We start from the raw sequence: 25,547 nt of genomic DNA, 5'->3' as shown, positions 1-25,547 counted from the left end.
ACAAGCAATAGATTCAACCAAGGTTTAAAGTATCGAGATATTTCAAACACGAGCTCCACCTTTTTTTTAGTTTTTTCCCCCCAAATTGACAGGGTGTCTGTCTTATCTTAACCTACCTTCTGAAAATAACCAAAACCCGAAACACTTCATATTTAGTGTACTGGGGTGTATCCGGAACAATATGATATACCCGATACACCTCAATACATTGCGATTTTTTGAACCTTTGATTCAGCTATTAGGATGGACCTGAGCTCTGTTTTCAGCGCTTTGGTGCATGCCATGGATATTGCTCAGGTTTGGTGTGCCTGACCATGCTTATGACATTGTGACACCTGACCATATTGCCAGTTTCCAATCTCCAGGTGGTCTTAATATGCCAGCTACTGTTGATAACTAAAGGAGAAAAGAAATAAAGAAATATAACTTTTAGGAAAGACCATTGCGTTTTGTACTTTGGATATTAGGAACATAGTTTTGACTGTTCTTATTTTTCAGCGAATGCTGTGACCAACTGCAGTTATCTTCATCCTTCTTATTGATCTTTTTGCCCCATATGTGCAGTGATGATCATCCAGAAAATGTATTAACATCAATGCAGGCGATCATGGTACTTCTCATAGAAGAAAGTGAGGATGTTCTGGAGAACTTATTACTTGTTCTATTATCTGTTTTAGGCCAGGAAAAAAGTGTAAGTCCCTGCTCTCTGTATTCTGATAGTGCTCATGTCTTTAGTCGCTGGGCCCTGGTTAGGAGGAAAGGCAGTGGTGTAAATTTGCAATTTTCTGTTACTATCATGTTTGAGACTTCCCTGCAGCTCCCTTTTTTACAGAGTTGATTTTTGGAATTTGTGACACTAGGATGTTTCTATGGCTGCACGGAGGCTTGCTATGAATGTTATAGAACATTGTGCAGGAAAACTTGAACCTGGCATAAAGCAGTTCCTTATATCATCAATGTCAGGGGATAATAGTTCTCTGAATAGTCAGCTTGATTACCATGAAGTTATTTATGATATTTATCGATGTGCTCCTCAGATTCTTTCTGGAATCATCCCATATATTACAGGAGAACTTTTGGTAACCACTTCACTAACTTGCCATGCCTTTTTTTTTTTATTTGTTGTTATTATTTATATTAAGAAGCTCTGACTCTATGGTTGTAGACATTCTCTAAGGCTGTATTTGGGTGGGGGAAAGTGGAATAGGGGTAGTATTCAGTTTATAAAAAAAGGGGGATAGTATTCATGGGGATCACTTCTGCAAGTTTCCAGGTTCCACTTCTTGTTTCAAAATTAGATCCATATGAAATCCACAAGTTTTTAATTTTTTTGCATGTTATCCACAGTTTAAGTTGACATCAGGATCCCTTTTTTGGTGGTGGTTTAAGGGGGCGGGGGTGTAAAATCCATGGATTTTGTGGTGGAATGGGTTTTGATATAATTTTCTCCCGGAATTTTGCAGTTAGTATTGAGTTTCTAATCTAACTGTTTTTTTTTTTGATAGATAACTGAAACTTTATTAATAAAAAACACAGCAAATCTACAGAGCTATATACAACGTGAGGATAGGCTAGAAGAGCTGCCTATCCCCAAGGAGAAAAAAGAAAAATTACAATTACAGCCCAGAAGAGTTGATCTCTGTTTTCCCCTTGTTTAGCCAAGATATCAGCCATATTGTTGGCTGATCATGGAACCCACAGAAATAGCTAACTAGAACACTTCTACAATATTTCTATAATCTACTTTATTTTTTCAAGATAAATAACATATAATCTTAGATGCTCTATCCATGGTTTTCAAGATTAGTGAAGTCTATTGAACAGATTCCAAATTTTGAATTTCCATCTTATACAGGCAGATCAAGCAGATATTCGCTTGAAAGCAGTAAAGTTACTAGGAGACCTGTTTGCTCTACCAGATTCTATCATCTCTGAAGCATTTCAGCCAGTATTCTCTGAGTTTCTGAAGAGGTTGACTGATAGAGTAGTAGAGGTTAGAATGTTTGTCATTGGGCATGTGAAGAGCTGTTTGCTTTCAGATCCTTTCAGACCTGAAGCTCCTCAAATCATTGGTAATGAGGTTTCTGTTTAGTTATTACATATTTTATAAGTACAGGGTAAGTGTATACAGTGTTGACCTTGAGCTCAATGTTCATTTCCAGCTGCCCTTAGCGATCGGCTGTTGGACTATGACGAAAATGTTAGGAAAGAAGTTGTTACGGCACTCTGTGATGTGGCTTGCCATACCTTGAAATCCATTCCAGTTGAAGCCATAAAACTTGTTGCGGAGCGTCTTCGAGACAAATCTGTACTACTACTGTGTTCCTCTTTTTCTCTCTCATATTCATTTAGCTATTCTTTTCAACAAATTTATGTTTCTGATGCTATTTGTTTCAAAACTTCCAGTTACTTGTTAAAAGATATACAATGGAGAGGCTTGCTGAAATATACAGAATTTATTGCTTGAAGTGTTCTGAAGGAACAGTTAGCTTTAATGAATTTGATTGGATACCTGGGAAGATATTGAGATGTTTTTTTGACAAGGATTTCAGGTAAGATACTTCTGTAATAGAAATAACAAAATTAATTATCCTCCAGTTTCATACTTGGGCATTAAGCTGGAAAACTGTATACTGTAGTGTTCTATTTAAAGGAAATGTTCATTGAATTGATGCATTGCTTTTAAGGGAGTAGGCATGGTTATCTCCAAGAACATACTGGATTTGAGGTATCTTAACAAATCAGTGACTGGAAATTTCACAATCTTAAAATGCAGATGACTCATAACAAAAAATTAGATATGGGAAATTGGTACTTTATTTATCAATGTTTCCATGGAGATGTCTTAGGATCAACCATGGAAATGGAATTGGCCCTTGGGATTTGAATTAACTAAATTGCAATGAATTACATGTATTTTGGCATTTGACTGCTTTTTGGATGCAGCTGCTGAGTCAAGCGTGAATTGACCTATGTGGTAACAAAATGACTAAAATTTGCACAAATGAATGGCTGGAAGGACTTTATGTTGGAAGGGGATTGTCAGGTGGTTTTGCTTGGCTGCAATTGGGTGAATGGTTTCCATGGACATAACAATTCCCAGTCAGGAAAGCCAAATTCTCAGGAACAATCTTGAACTGCTTGTTAAGATGGATTCCAAAGAGTGCTCTTTTTTTGTTTCATGGGGTTACCAACAGGGGGTAGCCCATCCCCCATCCCCTTAACCCCCCAACTCTTGTGGCAGCGGGATCCCAGGCCTCTGCTACAATGAGTCAGATCCTACCAAGTACCAACTGATCCACCACCAGTTGGTGATTCCAAGGAGTTTTAACGAGTTTGCTGATAAACTTGCAAAGCAGGAACCTCAAGGCAATCATTAGAAATGGGATTAGTCAGCTTTTTTTTTTTTTCTGTTTTTCTGGTTATGATCTTGTTACCCTCTTGGGTTAACACATATTACTCTCATTTTCTTTTCACATGAATGAAAATTATTTTGTTATTTATCAAAAATAGACCTCTGTCCCCAAGAGGGGCTATAATAAGACCTTTAAGTTCAAGCCAGTTGATATAATAGTGAAGAACATGACTTGGAAGCTATCTATAATTTGATTTATAAAACCACAATTCAATTATCAAAAAATAAATAAAAGACTTGGTAGCTCAGTTGACGTAGAGGTGGATGGGAAAAACTTGTTTACCAAAATGATTAAAATCTAATTCAGAGGAACAACATCAGGGGAAACCAAATACATAAAATGCTTATACCATGTCAAATAATTCTAGCTCATGCTAAGCACAGATTAAAACAGATGGAGAAAACCCACATCAAATAACCACTTTGTTAACACAAGCCACCATCACTTTTCTCCATGTCAACTTAAAGCCACTATGGAAGCTGTTTCTATTGAGGATATCAGTTCGTAGGTTCAACACACAAAGACAAAAACTATACAGTAAAGATGAATGCTTTCTCCAATCTTCCTGCTTCCTCCCTCTTTTGCACCAAAAAGAAATACAGGGGATAAAATAAATTAATGTCTAATCATGCATTTCCTCTATCTGAAGCTATTGATCTATCTTAGGGTGTTGATATTAACAAGGAAGAGGAGAATTTTATGCATGACTATTACTGCTAACCCTCCCCTCAACCTCCACCTTAATTGCACACTTGCTGGTAGGTCTAGGGTTTGTTTGTAAAACTTGAGGAATGCCTTTCAGTTTTTCAATTTCTCTCTTGATAGGGCTTGTCAAAACATATCCTTACCAAAGTATCTGTATTTCACCAAGTTAGCTCCATGTTTTCCTTGTTCAGATAGATAAAATATGTGACACAATTCCATTTCCGGCATACTCAAAGGGATCATTTTTGTCAGAAGTGGAATTTGGATTTCCCAAATTCATTTTTATTCCTAAAATCGGCACAGTAACAGAACCTAACAGTATGGTTCTGTCAATAAAGTGAGTTATGCTTCCAGCAGGAAAGCCACCCCAACAAATCCATCTGAAGTGGTAAAACAGACAAAGGTTTTCCTCACTCATGAGGAGGTTGAAATTTTGATTCTTGCTTCTTTCTTGATTCTGATCCAGTTGGAATAAAAAATAAATGGGAAGGTAACTTTTGGAGTTCTAATCGGGTAATGATACAAAGACCATAGGTGTAAACAATTGGGGTTTCTTGAAACATTACAAGAACCAATCATCATCTCTAGTACACACCTTGAGGTTGAAGGTGACTGTTTTATGTCATGCTACAGGCAATTAGTTTGTCTTTATAGATGTGAGCTTCATTAAATGGAAAATTATATAAAAAAGAGGATTTTGTTTTTCCTATTGTTCTTCTGTGAGTGTTAAAATATCTCTTCTAACAGTATCTTTGTTGGGCTTGGATACTGTTGCCTTAAAGGTGAATTTGGTGTTGAAGCCCTTGAAGGCGTGAATATTGTGCCTCATTCCCTGGCCTTCAGCATTTCTGTGATTTGGGCTTTAATGGCAAGTCTTCAGCTGAAGCATATATTTTGAAGATCATAAAAACATAATTCTCTTCAACTTTTTAGTGTCTTTCTTATGGCGGTAATTAGTAATAATTGGTGATGTACATTGAAGGTCTATCTTGCCATTCTCAACTGTAAGGGATACTAGGGTCAGGGTGGTTCCTTCATAATATTGGACCTATGGGGGATGTCAACTCAGTGAGAGAGGAGCAGCTTTTCTTCTCCAGGGGTGTCAAGGGTCAGATTGTCATTCTGCATGGACTTTGAGGAGATCGTGATAGCAGGTAACTCCAACATTCATTGGCTATGGAACAGGGGGTGAAACATCTATGGGCCTATGAAAACTGATTCGCTATATTTGAGTTTTTAGACGAGTTACCTGACGGAACCCCTAATCTTGTTGGCTTTAGAGATCTGCCAATGCTAGCTCTGGTATGTTGGTTAGGGCTGTGAGGATGTACATTTTATATTGGGGTACTTTTTTACTGGCATGAAAGGTGTCTTGTATTTTTGGTTTTGGTGATTTCCTTGGTTTTTAGGCCTTGTTCATTACCAACAGGCTTTTCTTCTTCTTCTCTTTTGATCTCTGTATCCTTTCTTTTTCTTTCTGCAATAGTGCTTTTTTCAATCAATTATAAAAAATGATGTGTTGCACATTAAAATATTTTGACGTATTCAGACCAACTTTCCATTATTAACCAATAGCAAACGTTCTGTAAATTCTTTTCATTGGCTTTGTACAGATCAGAGACAACTGAGGCTGTTCTTTGTGGATCCTTGTTCCCCACTGAATTCTCAATCAAAGACAAGGTGAAACATTGGATTAAAGTCTTCCCAGGATTTGACAAAATTGAGGTTAAGGCACTTGAGAAGATACTGGAGCAAAGGCAGAGGTTTGTCTCCAATTTTTTAACATCATTTTTGGGTGATGTTCATGTGTCTCTTTTCTGTTCACTTCTTCTATTTGATAGTATATAGACAAAATTTCAGCGAATTTCCTATTGGATTGCAGGTTACAGCAAGAAATGTTGAAGTATCTCTCTCTTAGGCAGATGAATCAGGTTTAGAAATCTTGAAAATTGAAATTCTAATACTAAATCTTCTGTAAAGTTTTATCACAATTAAATCTCATCAAATGCAGGATGGCGATGCCCCCGAGTTCCTAAAGAAAATTTTTGTTTGCTTCCGGATCATGTCCCACTGCTTTCCTGACCCTACTAAGGCTGAGGAGAATTTTCAGATTCTTGATCAACTGAAAGATGCTAATATTTGGAAAATTTTGTCAAATCTACTTGATCCTGGCACTAGTTTTCAGCAAGCTTGGACCTCTAGGGTATTTCCTTCATGCTCCTCTATATATTATTGCGATAAAAGCAACAAAACATTGGCATGATTTTTTTGAAAGAAAAAAATAGACATAATTCAATTAGTTTCTTTTCTTTTTAGTTGTATATGAAATTTATTAATCTGGCATGGACACTTCTGCAGAAAAATAATATGGTTGCTGGCATTGTTTTCTATTAGAATATTCAGATGTTAATGTTTTCTTTGTTAATGTAGGATGAATTGCTTAGGATCCTTGGCGAAAAACACCGACTTTATGATTTTTTGGGAATACTCTCAATGAAGTGCTCTTATCTACTCTTCAACAAGGAGTATGTTAAAGAACTCCTTTCAGAGATTTCTGAACAAAAGTCAGCAGGCAGTACACAACTAATTCGATCATGCATGGATCTACTAGTGGTACAATCATGTTTCCCATCCTTTCTGTACTTGTATAATTGCAACCTAAATTTTTATCCTTTAAAGTATCTCCACTGTTTTTTTCCCTTTACCGCATATTCAAGGTCATTCATATGCTTCTTAGTTTTTCCTTCAACTTCCTCCTTTTTCTGTAAATGCCTGTCATATTCAGTGTTATGATTCTGGAAATTCTTGTTAAGGCTTATTATTCTGATAAATTCTGCAATTGCTGATTGACTTCACTATTCCTTAATGGAGATTGTCTTCCATCATTCCAAATTGTCTTTTTTCTTGTTTTCCCCTTTGTCTGGCTTATGGCGAGTCTTTTTTTCATCCTTACTGTATCATCTCAACAGCTTGATAGAGCTCAAATTAGAAAAATATCATGAGGCATCTTCTTAAGATCAGCTGATGGTTAGGTGGGCTAAGTCCATCAATACCATCCATCTCTGGAATTTCTTCCCAATAATGCAGTTCACAAGGTGGATTCATATAGCTTACATCAGCGCCAGTGCCTCATCACTCATGTGGGATATAAGCTTGTTTTCCTCAACCACATATCAAGTAGTAGAATGTGTACATCTTTCTTTTTATGAATAAAATTTCTGTTATTTATCAAAAAACTAAATAGAACAATAATGAGACTTTCTTTCAGAGATGGAGAATCTAGACTCCACTTTATAAATTGGATGATGGTGAGCAAAAGGAAGAACCAAGGGCGATAGAGATTTTTTAATTTGGGAGTTGAGAATTCAGTGTTATTGGGTAAATCATGTTAAGAGATTTCTGCTTGACTTAGGGGCCTCTTGATAACAACTGAAAATGCTGTAACTGAAAAACTTATTGCTTCGTCTTTTAGTAAATAAGTTTTTGAGGTCATGGGTTCCTTAGTGGCTGAAACTGAAATTGTAGATCACAATATCCTTTAAGATTTTATTATATAATTATTTTAATAACTAGAAGACAAAGCAATAAGCCTTTCAGTTCAGAAATCTCATCCATTAACAAATGCCCCATTAGACAAACTATGGCATAAGGTGGTAGTCAATATCCATGATACATAGACTAATGGCTAGGATGCTGGTCTAGAAGTCATTAGTAACTTGTCTCCCACTCTCCCCTTAGAAGGCTATTTCTAGCTTGGATTCTCTCTCTCTCTCTCTCTCTCTTTTAATGGTTCATTTGGCATCATATTTGCTTTGGGAAGAAAACCAAGTTTTCGAAAGACCTTTAGGTGGGGGATAATCCTTTGAGAGAAAATTTTCTAACCTTCTCTCTCTACCTATAAAAAAATAAAATTATTTCCCACTTTTCCTTATCAGATGTTGGGATTTCTTGGAACTTTGGTTTCAAGAGATGCTTAAGGGATCTTGAAGCTCCTAATGTCACTAGCCAGGCATTCAATTTTCCTTTAGGTTCAGTTTGGAAGGAGTACAATATGTAGAGTGCAAAACCTTGTACTTTGTATGTATTTGTACTGTACATATTTGTATTTGTATTTACACTCTGGTCCACTTTTGCGACCGTTTGGATGGAATGTAAAATAACAACAATAATCGATGTAGACAAGCTCTTAGAAAGACTTTTACATCGAGGATTGATGTGAAATTTACATAAAAAAAAGTGATGTAAAAAACTCTTCGAGTTCTCCATCGATGTAAATGCATAACGTCTCTCTTCTCCTCTGAAACTACTCTGTCTCAACCTTGTTGTGGTTTCAATCTTCTTATAGAGGATGCCTCCGACAAGTGTTGCGTAGCGTTAGATCGATTTGACAAGTTTAGCATAAAAGACGTTGAAATGGAAAAGGAAGATGATAAGAAAGAAGAGACCAAGGCTACTAGAATGGAGAAGTGCAAAACCAAGGAAGAAACTTTACCTTTCATGCTGCAGAGATACGTAAAGCAGCTTCACTTTGGGAGTTGGGAAGAGAAGGAGATTGTGGTGAAGGAAATCAGGAGTGAAAGAAGGGTAGGATCCATCTAATGGACGCCATGAAGGGTGCGGAATGGGTGGGTGAATTTCAAAAATTTTCCTACCTTCTTCCAACTGGGAATCATATTCCCTAAATTTAGAATACAATATTCAAGGATTCTACTTGAACCATAATCAAACCAGATCTGAACCAAAAGGAAACAGGAAGGATTATACCTGATCCGGAGAAACTATATCTCCCAAAGTTGGTGTTCACGCCCAAAGAAGAAACCAAGATCCGCTCCTGCTGAAGATGACACAGCTGTGGATGGAACAAAACCAGCAGGGTGCGTCCTACACACTGGATCCTTCGCAAGAATCCTCTGGAAACTTTGAACACCGAATCTTTTTGGTCTTTCTTGCAAGACTATTGCCAAGAATTGATTTCTTGACTTCCTATTGCTGCAAAGATCCAATCTTGCAACAGGGAATGGCGGCTGCTGGAGGAGAAATCCAGGGACGAAGAGGGCTGAACTGTGTCTCTTCTCTCTGGAGTCTGTGTGAGATCAAATCTCAATTCGCAGGAGGTATATCTTGCATACCAACCCTAGTTCGTAATATGATATTTCTGTTAGGGTTTTTCCTCTTTCTTCTTGATTAAGAAACTTCCTAATTTGGGAGTTATCCCAATCCAAATCAATATTTGGATAGGGGATAATCTTAATCCTATCTGCAGATTAAGTTAGTTTTCTCCTGATCTTATCAGGAGGTTACCAGATTCAAATCTGATTTGAATTTGGTCTCCTAGAGTGGATAAGGGCATAAGCCCAATCCTTTTAACTAACATTAATCTCAGATTCGCCCCATGAATAGGTGATCATATCAGCCCAGTTCGAAATGGGCTTTTGGCCCATTAAGTGTTTAGTGTTTAACTAGTTTCCAATCTGTTGCCCAGTTGGGCTTCTTTGTATGGCGTGGGACCCAAGCATTGATCTACACACCAACCACATGGGTTCGGCCCAGCCTTTATTGCAAGGCCCATCCGAATTCACTGAAAAACTCAGTGACCCCCTTGAGCCCATCACATGGACCCTATGGGCCCAACACTCACATTAAGTGGTCCCTGGGCCAAGCCATCTTATAAAAACCTAGGGACTATGGGCAGGAGCAAGATTAGCCCATCAGGTATTATCCTAAATAGTCTTACACTTGACCTCTCAGCCCTTAATGATCAAGCACTGCCCGACAAGAGAAGACCTCTCTCTCGGCTGCAAGGAACAGTGCCGCACTCTCTACTCACATGGATCCCGGGAATTAAAACCTTTTGCAAATCTTTTGAAACCGTACATATACATTTATATATATATTAATTTTGCAAAACAAAATTCCAACGATTGAAATCAACTGCCGGTAGTTTGGTTTCCATCAGAGAGAGTGCATTCCCGATCATTATCATTGTCCGACAAAGGGGCTGATCCTGTCACTATGATCACTCACTCAGATGAATTCTCAAACTGCCCCAACATGTCCAGGTTTTGACCCCCACTAAGGATCTCACTGATTGACATATCAAAGACAGCCCGATCCAACACCTAGTGAAGTGTCATAATCGAGTCCAGGGGTCAGGTGTAACTTTTCAGTTTTGGCCATCTGTCTCCAATGTCTAGTGCAATACTGGAAATCTGGTCCGGTTCAAGGGTTCAAGCAATCCCATACTGCATGTGCCTTGGGTCTTACCCTAATGGCCGAAACAAGCCATCCCAACACTTGGTGGCACATTAGTATCAGCCTTGGCAGGATAAATCTCCCCAGACTTATCCAATGGTTGTGAACATTTAAAACTAACACAAGTTTCTATAAGTGTCCAGTTTTAGGGTCTTACACATAATTATACCAAACAACATGAATCAAACATGCACTTTAATTTATTTCCACTAAATAACAAAAGTACATCAAATCGGATTGAAGCTAAGGGCATATAAGACTGTCTAACAAGGAGATTGGCCAGAGAGGATCTGAGGACAAGAAAGTCGCTTGTGGCTCTAGACGTTATATCATCGTTGGTGTCCATGCTTGGTTTGGAGGTTTTAGATCATCGGCGATTGGTGGCTCAAGCATTAATTGAGCTAGCTAATGGAACTTACATATAAGTTTCCTTATGACTTACTTTGAATCGAGATTATCAATTCTCTCTGTTGTTATCTTTAGTTCACTTGATGATCAGTCTTCTCTGTTGTTCACGCTAGGTTTTACATCATTTTTCCAAACACATGAGTGTAAAACGAGCATAAGACCAATTCACTTTTTTACACTGACAATGCTGACCGTTGTAATACTCCACCAGTGTAGTTTTGTATTTACACTGCAAACATGTCTCTTGTTTAGTTTGGATACATTCGGACTCAATTAGATCATACCCTCTTTGTTAAGAGGAAAAATACTCTTTTCTTATTGTTTTTGTCGATGATATTGTTATTATTGGCAGTGATACACAAGAAGTTAATGATCTCAAGAAGTTTCTTAATTCTGAATTTGAGATCAAAGACTTAGGAGAGTTGAGGTATTTTTTGGGCATTGAAGTTGCTAGATCCAGAAAGGGTATCTTCATTTCCCAGGGGAAGTATGTGTTGGATCTTCTCACTGAGACTGGGAAGGTTGGTGCTAAACCTTCCTCCACCCCTATTGATGTGAATTATAAACTCTCATATGATGATGGAGAACTTTTGGCTGACAGGGGAGTGTTTCAGAAATTGTTGAAAACTTCTTTACCTCTGTATGACTTGTCCAGGCATTTCTTATGTTGTGAATGTAATCAACCAATTCATGCATGTTGTAGAAAGGGTGATATGCAATCTTAAGGGAACTCCCAGGAAGGGCATATTGTTTGCTAAACATGATCATATGAAGGTAAAAGCATATAGAAATGCTGATTGGGAAGGTAATATAGATAACAGGAGGTCCACAGCAGGCTATCGTGCTACAGTAGTTGGGACTATTGTTTCCTGGAAGTTGGCTGATCTGTTCTTAGTCGGCCTATGTTCTAATGCAGTTTTAGCAAGAAAACAAAAGAAAAGAGAGGAGAGAAGAGAAGAGAAGAGAAGAGAAGAGAAGATAAGAGAAGAGAAGGGAAAGGTGCGGTTGATTTGTGCTTGCTGCCCCCCTCACAATTGGTATTTATATGTTTCTAAAATAAAAGTTAGTACAATGACATAAATACCCCTGCTGCCCAAGAAACACACAAACAACCACAATAACAACTACAACAACTAATAAAAATAAGAGACCTTGGTAATTTACTGTAGTATTTCTCCACACAAAAGTCCGTCTCTAACTTGTTCTTTGTAGCAACTTTGGTTAAGAGGTCAACAAGCTGCATATCGGAGGTAACATAGGGAAGACACTTCTTGAGAAGCAACTCTTTCCCTAATAAAGTGTTGATCCTCCTCAATATGCTTGGTCTTATCATGTTGTATTGAATTATGAGCAATATTAATAGTGGCTTGGTTATCACAATACAATATTAGGGGCTTTTCATATTCAATCTCTTTGTGTACATTGAACAGTAAATAGATAAATTTATAAGTTATTCAGCAAACAAAAAAAGAAAAAGAAAATATTCAATCTCTTTGTCCTCTTGTAGGGATCTTAGCAATAACACTTTAGCCACGCCATTAGCCATAGATTTGTACTTTGCTTCAACATTGGAGTGGGCAACAACATTTTGTTTCTTATTCCTCCAAGAAATTGGATTATCCTTAATAAGGGCATAATAACTTGAAGTAGATCTCCTATCATCAACACATCCAACCCAATATGCATTAGTATATGCCTCTATTTTCATGTGACTGTTATTTTTGAAGAGTATACTTCTACCTGGACACCTCTTCAAGTAGGCAAGATGGGATGTTCTGGGAGACTTCATATACTGACCAACGACACTAACATAAGAAATATTAGGACGTGTTAGGTAGAGGTAGAGAAGATTTCCAACCAGCTATTGATACATGCCTTTATCTTCAAGTGGCTTACCCCCTTCTGCATTTATCTTATGATTTGGCTCAATTGGTATGTTTGCTAGTTGAACTCCCAATTTTCCAGTTTCCCCTAGGAGATCAACAACATATTTCCTCTGGGAGATGAAGATACCATGCTTAGACCTGGCCACTTCAATTCCTAGGAAATAAATATCGCAAATCACCCAGATCCTTCATCTCAAACTCCTTACTAAGTAACTTCTTAAGAGAATTAATCTCATCACTATCACTGCCTGTCACCACAATATCATCAACATATACAACTAGAAGAGTTAAGGCTGAACTTGTTTTCTTGATAAAGAAAGTGTGATCAGATTGAGCCTGTAGATAACCAAATTTCTCCAAGGCAAGTTTGAATTTGTCAAACCTTGCCCTTGGAGATTGATTCAAACTATACAAAGCCTTCTTCAGTTGATAGGTTTCTTTCCTATATCTCCACCATAGAAACCCGGAGGCAACTCCATATATATATATCTCTTCTTGTAGATCACCATTCAAAAAAGCATTTTTAACATCTATCTGGAACGACAACCATGAGAAGTTTGCAGTAAGTGACAACAACACTTTGATAGTGTTCATTTTGTGTGTATCCCTTAGCAACCAGTTGGGCCTTGTACCTTTCGATTGAACCATCTGCATTGTACTTCATTGTAAATGCCCATATGCACCCAATAGGTTTTTTCCCTCTCAGCTAGACCTGTTCATGGGCCGGGTGGCCCGACGGGCCAGCCCGGCCCGGCCTGGCTCCCAGACCGACTTAAACGTGTTTATAGGCCCGGGGGCTTAAATTTGGGCCAAAAAGCCCGACCCACAATAAATTCGAGCCGGGCTTGAGTTTTGTCAAAATAGTCCGGCCCGAGCCCGGCCCGGCCCGACCCGACCTAATATTAGACTTAAAATGAGTAATCTGATTATGTCCATTTGAATAAATTTTTTGATTTAAGAATATAAAACTGTGTTTTAAAATATAAAAGAAAGGGGAAAAAACCATCTTGTAGGCCCATTGTTCATTTAAATAGGAAAAAAAACTATCTGAATTTTTAATTCTAATTTGAGTAGTGAAAATTGGTTTTTTTTTATTAGGTCGGGCTTCGGGCTTGGGCTCGGGTCCAAGTTATAGGCCAGTTGGTCGGACCGGGCTCGGGCTTGGGCCTAGCATATTTCCCTTAATGACAAGTGAAAGCCCGGCCCGAGCCCGGCCCGGCCCATGAACAGGTCTACTCTCAGCTGATCCACCAACTCCCAAGTATCATTTTTGATAAGAATATCCATCTCAACTTTCATTGCTTCCTTCTACTCAGGTACTACTAGGGCTTCTTGTACTGTTTTGGGAATGGGTATGGCAGCAATGGACACGAAAAAAGACTTAAATGAAGGTGAAAGGTGGTCATAAGAAAGAAACTGGGAGATGCAATGGGCGGTTGATGAGGTGCGATGACATTTCCTTTTGCGTATTGCAATAGGAAGGTCAGGATCATTTGAGGGAGGCTGAAATTCAGTGGTGGTAGTAGGCATGCCATCTGCAGTAGTTGTGGGTAAAGAGGTTGTAATACCTAGATCTGGTGCCACAGAGGAGACTAGAAATGGCCTGGACTGCTCATTACTGGAACCAACCTGCCTCCGTGTTAATCACACCACCAAAGAATCATAGATATCTAAGGAAGAGGCTTAAAAAGGAGTCTGTACAACAACCAAGTGCCAATTACAGCTCTGAATTAATCTTTCAGCAACCTAGTACCAGTACCAATACCAGTAGAAGTAAACAAGATAGGCTAGAACCCTAGAGCTGATCTGTTTCCAGATAAAAACCTTAGAACCAGCCCTAGAGAAAACCAGAAAATCCAGCCGCTCCTTTATGAGGAGTCCAACCGCCTTCTACAAGCTGTCGATCTTAGAATGTATTTTCTATCCAGAAAAGCACTGAATACCACTACAAATGAAGGTTTAACCCCTAAACTTCTATCCAATCCTAAATCTCTAATTCTTCTTGGTTGTTAGTGATATCCAAGATTACACAGGTCTTGGGCAGCAACAGACTTCTCCAAAAATCTCCAAGAATCAGGCACCCCAAACTGAAAACTCCAGCCTTAATTTATCCTCATGTAGTCGGACTGTTTTATGATGCAGTTTCAACAGGTAAACAAAAGAAAAAGAGAAAAGAATAGAAGAAAACAGGGAAGAAGAGGAGAAGAAAAGAGAAGAAGAATAGGAGAAGAAAGGTGTGGTTGATTTGTGTCTGCCAGCCTCTTCACAATTGGTATTTATATGTTTCTAAAATAAAATTCAGTACAATGACATAAATACCCCTGCCACCCAAGAAACACTAACAGCAACTAAAAATTAACAAAAAACTGACAGCAACTAATAAAAAGAAGAGATTCTCCACACTGGAGAAGTAAAAAGCAGTTAGTGGTTGCTAGATCTTCAGCTGAAGCCAAGTATAGGGCTATGGTCCATGGGGTTTCTGAGTTATGGCTTAGATCTCTCCTTGATGAAATGGGCATCCCATTTGATAAGCCTCTGATGTTATATTGTGATAATCAGGCTGCTATTAATATTGCCCATAACCCAGTTCAGCATGATAGAGCCAGGCACATTGAGGTAGACACACTTTATATAAGAGAGAGTGGCCTCAGGGGAGTGTGCCTTACTTTCATTGCTTCAGAAGTGCAACTAGAAGATTTTCTAAGGGAGCTTCCAAAGCAAAGCTACAACATTATATAAGGAAGCTGGGCATGATTAACATCTATGCTCAGCTTGAGGGGAAGCATAGAGATTGGGCTGAATGGGCCTTAGCTTTCTTTGTTTTAAATAGCTTTATTTTGCTTTTTATTCTGCTGTAGTGGGCCTTCTTTATGAGCCTGTTTTATTTCGTTTTGTTTATGCTTAAGTCAGCCACCTAACTAAGGACACTCTTGTAACTTTACACATTTTTTATTTCAGCATATATAAATCAAATGAGAGAGACAAAAGGAGAGAGATCAAACTAGTTTCTTCTCTCTTCTCTTCTCTTCCATTCTCTCATCTTCTTCCTAAAGCTTCCGCTGAAAGTCTTCTTTCTTCCTTTCTCCTTCTATTTTTATTTTATTTTCTAAATTATTACAGGTGTGTTCTGCAACTCCTTTCTTCTCACTGCAAAAGGGAGAAGAAACTGGAATTACACTCTTGACCTGAGAGCATGCTCTGTGATTTTAAGGTTTCGATATTTATAATCACAACCAAAAGTTATATTTAGGTCCTTGTGGTTCTGCACCAATAAATTTGAACTTGTTTTACAACCGTTTTAATGTAGTAAACACTTGTACTAGTTTGGTTCTTAATTTTATCGCAGTCACGATTTAGCTGTCTCCTGAGGTATGTGCCCATATTTGTAAACACCTTTTCTTAACTTCTTGGTGACAACATTCAGATTATTGCCCATTTTTCTCCGTTGCTATTAAGTGGGATTGAAGAAGAACTGGTGAATCTTCTTAAAGAGGACAATGGAATAGTTAAAGAAGGTGTTCTGCATGTTTTGGCATGGGCTGGAGGAACCATCCGGGAACAATTATCAATGACTTCTAGGTGCAACCCTTGAAATGTTGAATTTCCAGAAGCTACAATTTTCTCTTTATTTTCTTTTTATTTTCCTTATTTTTTAATGTGGATATGCTTTTTCTGTCTTTGTTATTATGCAGTTCAGTAGACCTTATATTAGAGAGAATATGTTTAGAGGGTAACCGAACAGAGGCCAAGTATGCTGTACATGCCCTAGCAGCAATAACAAAAGATGATGGCCTTAAGTCTCTCTCTGTTCTATACAAGGTTTCCTTGCTCACAACCCTTTTTCATTTAATAGTAGCTGGTTTGACTCTATTTCATAATTTGCTATTTCTTGGGATGATATTTGTACTTGCATGACCTGATGCATCTTACTGGATTTGTAGAGGCTTGTCGATATGCTAGATGAGAAGACACATCTTCCTGCAATCCTACAGTCTCTTGGATGTATAGCACAGACTGCAATGCCAGTTTTTGAAACTAGGGAGAGTGAAATTTTAGGGTTTATAACAGGCAAAATTCTTGAGTGCAGTAATGTATGTCTTCTGCAATTAACAAGACTTGTTCACGTTATTATAATATTTACAGTGATCATCAATTTTAACTTAAACATTTATCTTTTCTATTCCAGAAGGAAGAGAAAAATACTCAAAGCTGTTGGGACAACAGAAGTGAACTTTGTTCATTGAAGGTTTGTCAGGATAGGGAAAATTGTTTCTTGGTTATTAGTCCCTCATAATTATCAGTGGCATAAATAAGTTCTAGTGGTTTACTTTTAGGGTTATATATACTTGTCATTAGCTAGTCTTTGCTTTTTTCAGTGCATTATCCTGGTGAATTCAAAGGAGGATTTATAATCTCTTGGTGATCCACAGATTTTTGGTATTAAAACATTGGTGAAGAGCTACTTGCCTGTTAAGGATGCTCATTTGCGTCTTGGGATTGAAAATCTCTTGGGAATCCTTAAAAATGTTCTTACTTTTGGAGAAATTTCTGAAGATATAAAATCAAGGTACTCTTAAGAGAATGTCTACACATTAGTATTTTCCAGGATATGAAACTGAAGTGCCTTTGATTTATTGCTTGCTGGTTATTTAGAAGTATGCCTGATCTTGCCATCTGACTTTTTTTTGTTTTCTTTTTTTTTTTGTGTTTTTTGGTTATCTATTTGCAGTCCTGTTGATAAGGCCCATTTGAAGCTTGCTTCAGCAAAAGCAGTCCTACGTTTATCAAAGCACTGGGATCATAAAATATCCATTGATGTTTTTCATTTAACCTTGAAAACGTCAGAGGTTGAAGCTTCCCTTTCTGAAGCTTGTGTTCAGATAGTATTTTAAGTAGCACTATTTGTTAAGGTTATTCTTGATGATAGATTTGATTGTTACCTTCAACAAAGAGCAGCTTAACATTCATAGTTATTTATGTGTTGCTTGCTTTCATGTCTCATAGGTTCTCTACCCTCAAGTTAAGAAACTTTTCCTTGGAAAAGTACATCAGTATATAAAGGATCGACTTCTTGATGCAAAGTATGCTTGTGCATTTTTGTTAAATTTAACTGGATCTCAGGGGCCAGACATTGAAGAGGTTAGCATTCATATTGTTTATAATGCATGCCAAATTATTCTTAATGTTTCTCTTTCTATTTTATTTCATATTATTATATTACTTATTCCATCTTGTGGAATGTGGGGGAGTCTCTTGTTGTTTGTCTCTTTTCTTATCCTTATTTGGTTTGACAGGACAAACATAATCTAGTTGAAGTTATTCAGATGTGCCACCAAGCAAGAGCACGCCAGCTTTCCATGCAATGTGATGCAAGTCCGTTGTTGACATATCCGGAATACATACTTCCATACCTAGTTCATGCTCTTGCACATGACTCTTCATGTCCTAACATTGATGATTGTACAGATGTTAAAGTATTTGAACCAATATTCCGGTACAACGACTATCTTCATTTACTTCTTTTTGTAGTATTGCATGAAACATAGTTGTGATTGACAAAGACATGAGCTCTCTAATTTGAAATTAGCACCATCCTTTATTTCTTAGTTACATTTATGCAATTCAGATGTTTTGTTCTTCTGTTTACGCACATTTTTTTTTTCATTGGCATCAAATATTGCATATAGACATATGGAGTGAGATCACACAGGTATGTTTTGCCATCATTATTCGAGCTGTAAGAATAGTTCAGTCAAACTAGTTTCAGAGATAGAGAAGAGAGAAAAAGAGAGTAGGAGAAGAAGAAGAAGAGAGGAGAAAGAAGTGTCGAACTGAGAAGTCAAAAGGACTCTCCCAGCTGACCATATATTTATATATCAAAAGCAATGTACAAAGTGAAATATGCCCCTACTTAAGTATGGGACATGTAATTAACATAATAGTTAAACAGAAAGACTGAAAATGCCCTTCCTTAGCTGACTCTAACACTCCACCTCAAGCTGGAGAATATATGTCATATAGTTCCAGCTTGTTACATATGTAGCTCACTCTTCCCAAACTCAACCCTTTTGTGAACAGATCTGCCCACTGATCACCTATTCTCACATGCTCTGTACTTATGACACCATTAAGGACTTTTTCCCTTACAAAATGGCAATCTACCTCTATGTGCTTAGTTCTCTCATGAAAAACTGGATTGGATGAGATGTGAATTGCAGCTTGGTTGTCATAGTATAGCTTCATGAGTTTGTTTATTGAAAACCCGACTTCTTAAAAGGATTTTTCAACCACACTAGTTCACATGTAGTGTGTGCCATGGCCCTGTATTATGCTTCTGCACTACTACTTGCTACAACAATCTACTTCTTGATCTTCCATGTCACTATATTTCCTCCAAGAAAGGTGCAATAACCTGTGGTGGATCTCCTGTCCGATACTGAGCCTGCCCAATATGCGTTTGTATAACCAATTATTTCAAGACCACCTCCTGGCTTGTACAGTAACCCACGGCCTGGTGCCCCCTTCAAATACCACACAATTCTAAGAACTGCATCCCAATGAGGAACTCAAGGGCTTTGCATAAATTGGATTACCACACTGACAACAAATGAGATATCAAGTCTAGTGATAGTTAGGTAATTCAGTTTTCCCACTAGCCTTCTATTACCTTCCGGGATCATTAAATAATCCTATATCACTGCCCAACTTCACATTCAATTCCATGGGAGTTTCAGCTGGTTTAGCACCTAATAGTCTTGTTTCTTCCAATAGGTCAAGAACATATTTCCTCTGATATAGGTTTATGCCTTGCTTCGATTTAACAACTTCTATACCCAAGAAATACTTTAACTTCCCAAGGTCTTTTATCTGAAAGTGATATTGTAGAAAGACCTTCAGTCTATCAATCCCAAGTCTATCACTGCTAGTGATGACTATGTTGTCCACACAAACTACTAGCAAGATCTTTCTGGCTTTAGAGCCATAGCTAAATACTGAGTGGTCAACTTGACATTGTCTCATTATCAGTACTTCAGTAAATTTGCCAAACCAAGCACGAGGAGTCTGTTTGAGCCCATAGATTGCCTTTTTGAGCTTACACACCTTATCATCCTCCCCTTGAGGATCAAACCCTGGTGGTTGCTCCATGTACACTTCCTCTAGAAGATCACCATGGAGGAAAGCATTTTTAATATCGAGCTGAAACAGAGGCCAATCATTCATGACTGCTAAGGAAATCAACACACGTACTAAGCCAATCTTAGCAATAGGGGAAAAGGTTTCCACATAATCTACACCATAAAGTTGAGAATACCCTTTTGCATCTAAACAGGCTTTTAACCGTTTCACTCTCCTAGTTGGTAGATATTTAACAGTATACACCCATTTACAACCAACAACATGCTTACCTGGGGGAAGATTGGTGAGTTCCCACGTATGATTGTGATTAAGGGTAGAGAGTTCCTCTTCAATAGCTTTATGGCACCTTGGCATGGTAAGAGCCTCTTGAACATCCTTAGGTGTAGATACAGAGGGTAACAGAGAAACAAACTCGCGATGGGAAGCAAAAAGGTGAGAAATAACATAATTGGATATGGGGTGCAGAGTGCAACTACATTACCCTTTTTGCAATGCAATAGGAAGTTTGAGGTTAGAAGGCAACTCAGGTATGGAAGAAACTGGATCTGCAGATGAAGTAGAAGTTGGAGGAGGTGCTGGTCTCTGTCGATGAGTATACACTTGACGGATTGGTGGCCTTTCAGTAAGTTCTTGCATTAGGGGAGGTGGAGACTTAGTCAATGGGAACAAGAGTGGGATTATCAACTGGAAGAGGAAGAGGAACCTCTTTGGGAGAAGGAGAAATATCAGGACTTGAGAAGTATGACATAGACTCAAAGAATGTAACATTAGGATAGACAAATGATTTCCGAGTAATGGGATTGTAGCAGTTATATCCTTTCTGAGTCCTAGAGTAGCCAAGGAAGATACACTTAATGGAGCGTGCATCCAACTTGTCTAGACCAGGATCAAGATTCTGAACAAAGCACACACACCCGAAGATCCTGGGAGTCAAGGGATATGGAGACAAAGTGGGAAACAAGATAGAGATCGGAGAACGACCATCAAGAATGAACGAGGGCATGCAATTAATGAGAAAATAGGCAGTAAGCATTGCATCATTCCAAAAACGTTTAGGAACATTCATATGATGAAGAAGAGATTGAGTTGTTTCAAGTAGATGTCGGTTCTTCCTCTCAGCCACCCCATTTTGTTGAGGAGTGTTTGCATAGGATGTCTGATGAATAATGCCATGTTGTTCCAAATACTACTGAAATGAAGTAAGAAAATACTCTTTGTCATTGTCTGAATGTAGAATTTTAATTGAAACACCAAATTGTGTACGCACTTTAGCATGAAACTTTTGGAAAATGGAAAATAATTCACTCATTTCTTTCATTAAATAAATCCATGTCATTCTTGAACAGTCATCAACAAAAATAACAAAATACCTGTAACCATTATAAGATTCAATTCAAATTAGACCCCAAATATCTAAATGAACCAAAACAAAAGGACTCAACATGTGCCTATCAACTCTAGGATTGAAGGAAACCCGGTGGTGTTTCCCATATTGACACGACTCACACTGCAAGGAAGACAAACGAGTCAATGACGAAACAAATAGCTTGAGAGCTTTAAGAGATGGATGGCCGAGTCTATAGTACCACTGGAGAGGAGTCAAAGAAGTTTGAAGTGCAACTGTAGAATCACTACCGTCAAGGTAATACAATCCACCAACTTCATGCCCTGCACCAATCTTCCTCCCCGTCTTGAGAACCTGAAAAGCACAAGAAGAAGGGTAAAACGTAATGGAACAATTGAGTGATTTGGTTAGTTTACTAACAGACATAAGATTAAAAGGAAACTTGGGTACATATAAAACAGAAGACAAAAAAAGAGATGCAATGTCAACATTACTGACACCATAAATGGGGGAAGTAGAACCATTGGTTAGGGTAACATTATGTAATGTGGAGGTTGGAGAAAGAGAGGAAAACACACCTAGAGTCCCAATCATGTGATCAGAGGCTTCAGAGTCAATTATCCAGGGGGAAGGTTTTGATGCCAGGCAAGCCATACCTGAATGAGCAAGGGTGGCAGTATTCTGATGTGAAGTAGCCTCAAGGAATCTCTCATACTCATCTCTTGGAATACTCATCATCTCCTTCCCAGAAGTAGTTGTGACTATAGAAGGTGTTGGATCAACTGGCTGATTATCACTGACTTCACTACCACCAACAACTGCATGATTAATCCATGTGGAGGGTGGTCCATGTAGATCATAAATAATTAATTGTGTCCATCTCTTCCACAATGTGTACATTTCCTACTAGTGCTTCTCTTCCTCTGCCACGGCCTCCCCCTGAATCACGACCTCCACCATTGCTAGACCAAACATAGGGTTACCATGGCCCCCCCAACTATACGACCACCTCCTCTGTTCCCATAAGCTCCTCCTCGAGTTCCAACAAGTGTTGATCTGTCAGGAGGTATGGTACTCTCTGTGGGACCTAGAGAAATTCTACTGAGACGGGCAAACACTTCCTCTAGGGTAGGGAGGGCATGTTAGACAGTTTTGTATGCCCTTAGCTTCAATCAAAATGATGTACTTTATGAGTTTATTGTAAATAAATGAAAGTGCATATTTGATTCATGTTCCCTTGGTATGTTTCTGTGTAATACCCTTAAACTGGACACTTAATGAGACTCGTGTTAGTTTAGAATGTTCACAGCCAGTGGGTCGGTCTGGGGAGACCTATCCTGACAAGGCTGACACTGTGGTGCCACCAAGTCGGTTGGGGTGGCTTGTCTCAGCTACCAGGGTGAGACCCTAGGCACATACAGTGTGGGATTAATTGAATCTTTGAACTGGACTAGATTTCCAGTATTGCCCTGGACCTTGGAGATTGATGGGCAAAACTGGAAAGTTACACCCGACCCCTAGACTCGATTATGATACTGCACTAGGTGTCGGATTGGACTGTCTTTGATGTACCAATCAGTGAGATCCTTAGCGGGGGTTAAAACCTGGGTATGTTGGGACAGTCTGAGAATTCATCTGAGTGGGTGATCATAGTGACAGGACCAACCCCTTTGTCGGACAAAGGTAATGATCGGGGATGCACTCTCACTGATGGAAACCAAGACTGCCGGCAGCCGATTTCAATCGTTGAGATTTGTTTTGCAAAATATATTTTATATGAGATATAAAAGTATATATATTATGGTTTCGAAATGTTTGCAAATAGGTTTTAATTCCCGAGATCCATATTTGAGAGAGTGCAACACTGTTCCTTGCAGCCGAGGGAGAGGTCCTCTCTTGTCAGGCAGTGTATAATCATTATGGGCTGAGAGGTTAAGTGTAAGACTAGTGAGGATAATACCTGATGGGCTAATCTTGCATCTGCCCACAGTCCCTGGGTGTTACAAGGTGGCTTGGCCCAGGGACCACTTAGGGTAAGTGTTGGGCCCATAGAGCCCATCTGATGGGTTTCGGGGGGTGTATTGTCCATAACAGTGTATTTGGCCAGGCCTTGTAACAAAGGCTGGGCTGAACCCATGTGGCTGATGTGTAGATCAATGTTTGTGTCCCACGCCATACAAGGAAGCCCAACTGGGCAGCAGTTAGGAAGGCTAAATGAGTACATAACCTTAAATGGGCCTTAAGCCCATTTCGAATTGGGCTAATTTGATTGGTCACTTAAGGGGCGAATTCTGAGATGGATCAGCTGATAGGATTGGGCCTACACCCTATCCACTCAGAGAGTCAAAGATCTAAATAAGATTTTGATCTGGAAACTTCCTAATTAGATTAGGAGATGGCTGATGTAATTTGCAGATAAGATAAGGGTTATCCCTTATCTTAAAGGGACTTCTAATCCAGATATGATTTGGGTTAGCAACTCCTAATGGGATTAGGAGCTGATCCCTTTAAGTCTATAAAAGGAAGAGGGGGCGGCAGCCTTTAGACACAATACAACTGACAACCAACAGTCTTGTCTTCAGAGCTGAGATCACAGAAGAAAGAATTCTGCACCCCGCAAATACTCTCCAGCCGCCTCCTTCCGGTAGCCGCCGCCTACAGCAGTTCGATCTCCATTGCTTGGGGAGAAATCAAGATTGGACCTTGATTCCAATCTTTTGGAGAAAAGATTGGTGGGAGTTGTATTCACAAGCCGTCCAGGTGATTTTTGAGAAGGATCAAGTTCTTTTGGAAGAACACTACCGATTCTTCTCCACCCTGCACTGCGCCATCTTCAGTGGGAGCAGATTTTGGATCCTACCTTGGGCGTGAACACCTCCATTGAGAGATATTATTTCTCTATATCAGGTATTATCTCTCCCTACTCCTTTTGGTTCAGATCTGGTTCAGTTTGTGGTTCAAGAATGATCATTGAAAATATGATTTTCTAAATAGGGAATTTGATTCCCAGTTGAAGGGAGAGAAAAATTTTTGAAATTCGCCCCCTTTATTCCGCAATCTTGGGCATCCATGTGATGGATTTCCTATCCCTTCAGGGCAGATCCACCTAATATCTGTGCTCTGACAGTTTCATACTCTGATTTCAGCCCCACTAAGAACTGGGTAACATCAAGTTGTTCCCTTTGTTGTTGCTGAATTTGGACATCCGGAGTTAAGGGATGATAGACATTAAGTTCATTTCGAAGATTTCTCATACTGGCATAATATTCTTCAAGGGTCTGATTTCCTTCCTGCAAATTGAAGTACTCCTGATAAAGCTGATAAACTCTTGTAGTGTTGTCTTGTTCAGAATAGAGTTTCTTGGTGTGCTTCCATATATCCTTTGCTGTGTCTAAGAACATGAAGTTAACACTAATTTTAGGCTTCATATTGTTCCACAACCACGTCATGGTTTGAGCATCCTCCTACTCCCCAATCACTGAAACCCGGAGATTCAGTAGTAGGTTTCTCCTCCCGTACATGTTTTACTTTCTTCATAGCCTTAAGAAACACTTCCATCGAAATAGCCCATGGCACATAGTTTTCACCGTTGAGTTTGATGAATGTCATCTAGACACTTAAAAAATTAGAGGAAATCATCACACGATTTCTGGTCACCACTAACATCTCCCATTGATGCCATTTCAACCACGAAACTGGTTCTGCCTGTCCTAAAAAAATATTAGTCCCAAACACTTCAACTATTGTTCTTTGAATACTACACCAACACACTCATTACCGTACAGTGTCTCCTCATCCAATCACCACGATCCTGCCCTAGCATACATTCATCCACTTCTGTGAACATACAGTTTCATAACCACCATAAAAAAAATATCCCTCTTGAAACTGCTCAATAGAAGGTTCAGACCACCACAACTACAACCACATGGCCACCAAGGCTGTCATGCATGGTGACAGCAGTCCAGAAATTTTCTACTAGGGCTGCCACAGCCCCCCTTCACCTGTAACTAGGCTACCGTAACCCTAGGAACGCCTGAATAGGTTGTCGCAGCCTTCCCCACCACTTACTCCAGATTGCGCAGACCAGAAAAACTAAAAAAAATAAAAGAAAGGAGGAAAGAGGATCTGATTGAATGAAGCTGTTGTCTTCCTTTCTCCTTTTAGTGGCACTCTGATACCATGTAAGAATGGTTCAGTTGAACTGGTTTCAGAGATAGAGAAGAGAGAAAGAGAGAGAAGGAGAAGAAGAAGAAGAAGAAGAAGAAGAAGAAGAAGAAGAAGAGAGGAGAAAGAAGTATCGAACAGAGAAGTCAAAAAGACTCTCCTAGTCGACCATATATTTATATATCAAAAGCAGTCTACAAAGTCAAATATGCCCCTATTTAAGTATGGGAC

At 38.9% G+C, this 25,547-nt stretch overlaps 1 protein-coding gene across 3 annotated transcripts in view; it reads left to right on the top strand.

The window, feature by feature from the left end:
- LOC148875042 (sister chromatid cohesion protein PDS5 homolog A-like) overlaps positions 1 to 25,547 on the top strand; it is a 186,999-nt gene that overhangs the window by 39,336 nt on the left and 122,116 nt on the right. For all 3 annotated transcript variants that reach the window (XM_088966387.1, XM_088966386.1, XM_088966389.1), the window contains exons 4-20: positions 565 to 691; positions 861 to 1,079; positions 1,856 to 2,072; positions 2,163 to 2,308; positions 2,407 to 2,552; positions 5,735 to 5,884; positions 6,004 to 6,052; positions 6,133 to 6,324; positions 6,552 to 6,734; positions 16,092 to 16,246; positions 16,360 to 16,486; positions 16,609 to 16,758; positions 16,854 to 16,913; positions 17,098 to 17,234; positions 17,397 to 17,514; positions 17,672 to 17,806; positions 17,962 to 18,161. In XM_088966387.1, coding sequence (XP_088822513.1) covers positions 565 to 691; positions 861 to 1,079; positions 1,856 to 2,072; positions 2,163 to 2,308; positions 2,407 to 2,552; positions 5,735 to 5,884; positions 6,004 to 6,052; positions 6,133 to 6,324; positions 6,552 to 6,734; positions 16,092 to 16,246; positions 16,360 to 16,486; positions 16,609 to 16,758; positions 16,854 to 16,913; positions 17,098 to 17,234; positions 17,397 to 17,514; positions 17,672 to 17,806; positions 17,962 to 18,161 — 2,511 coding nt within the window. The remainder of the gene's footprint in view (positions 1 to 564; positions 692 to 860; positions 1,080 to 1,855; positions 2,073 to 2,162; positions 2,309 to 2,406; positions 2,553 to 5,734; positions 5,885 to 6,003; positions 6,053 to 6,132; positions 6,325 to 6,551; positions 6,735 to 16,091; positions 16,247 to 16,359; positions 16,487 to 16,608; positions 16,759 to 16,853; positions 16,914 to 17,097; positions 17,235 to 17,396; positions 17,515 to 17,671; positions 17,807 to 17,961; positions 18,162 to 25,547) is intronic.

Source organism: Nelumbo lutea, chromosome 1 (genome assembly GCF_056320005.1).
Source record: "Nelumbo lutea isolate HS-2025 chromosome 1, American lotus-T2T, whole genome shotgun sequence".
Taxonomy (NCBI): Eukaryota; Viridiplantae; Streptophyta; class Magnoliopsida; order Proteales; family Nelumbonaceae; genus Nelumbo; species Nelumbo lutea.
This window is presented reverse-complemented; position numbering and strand designations above follow the sequence as displayed.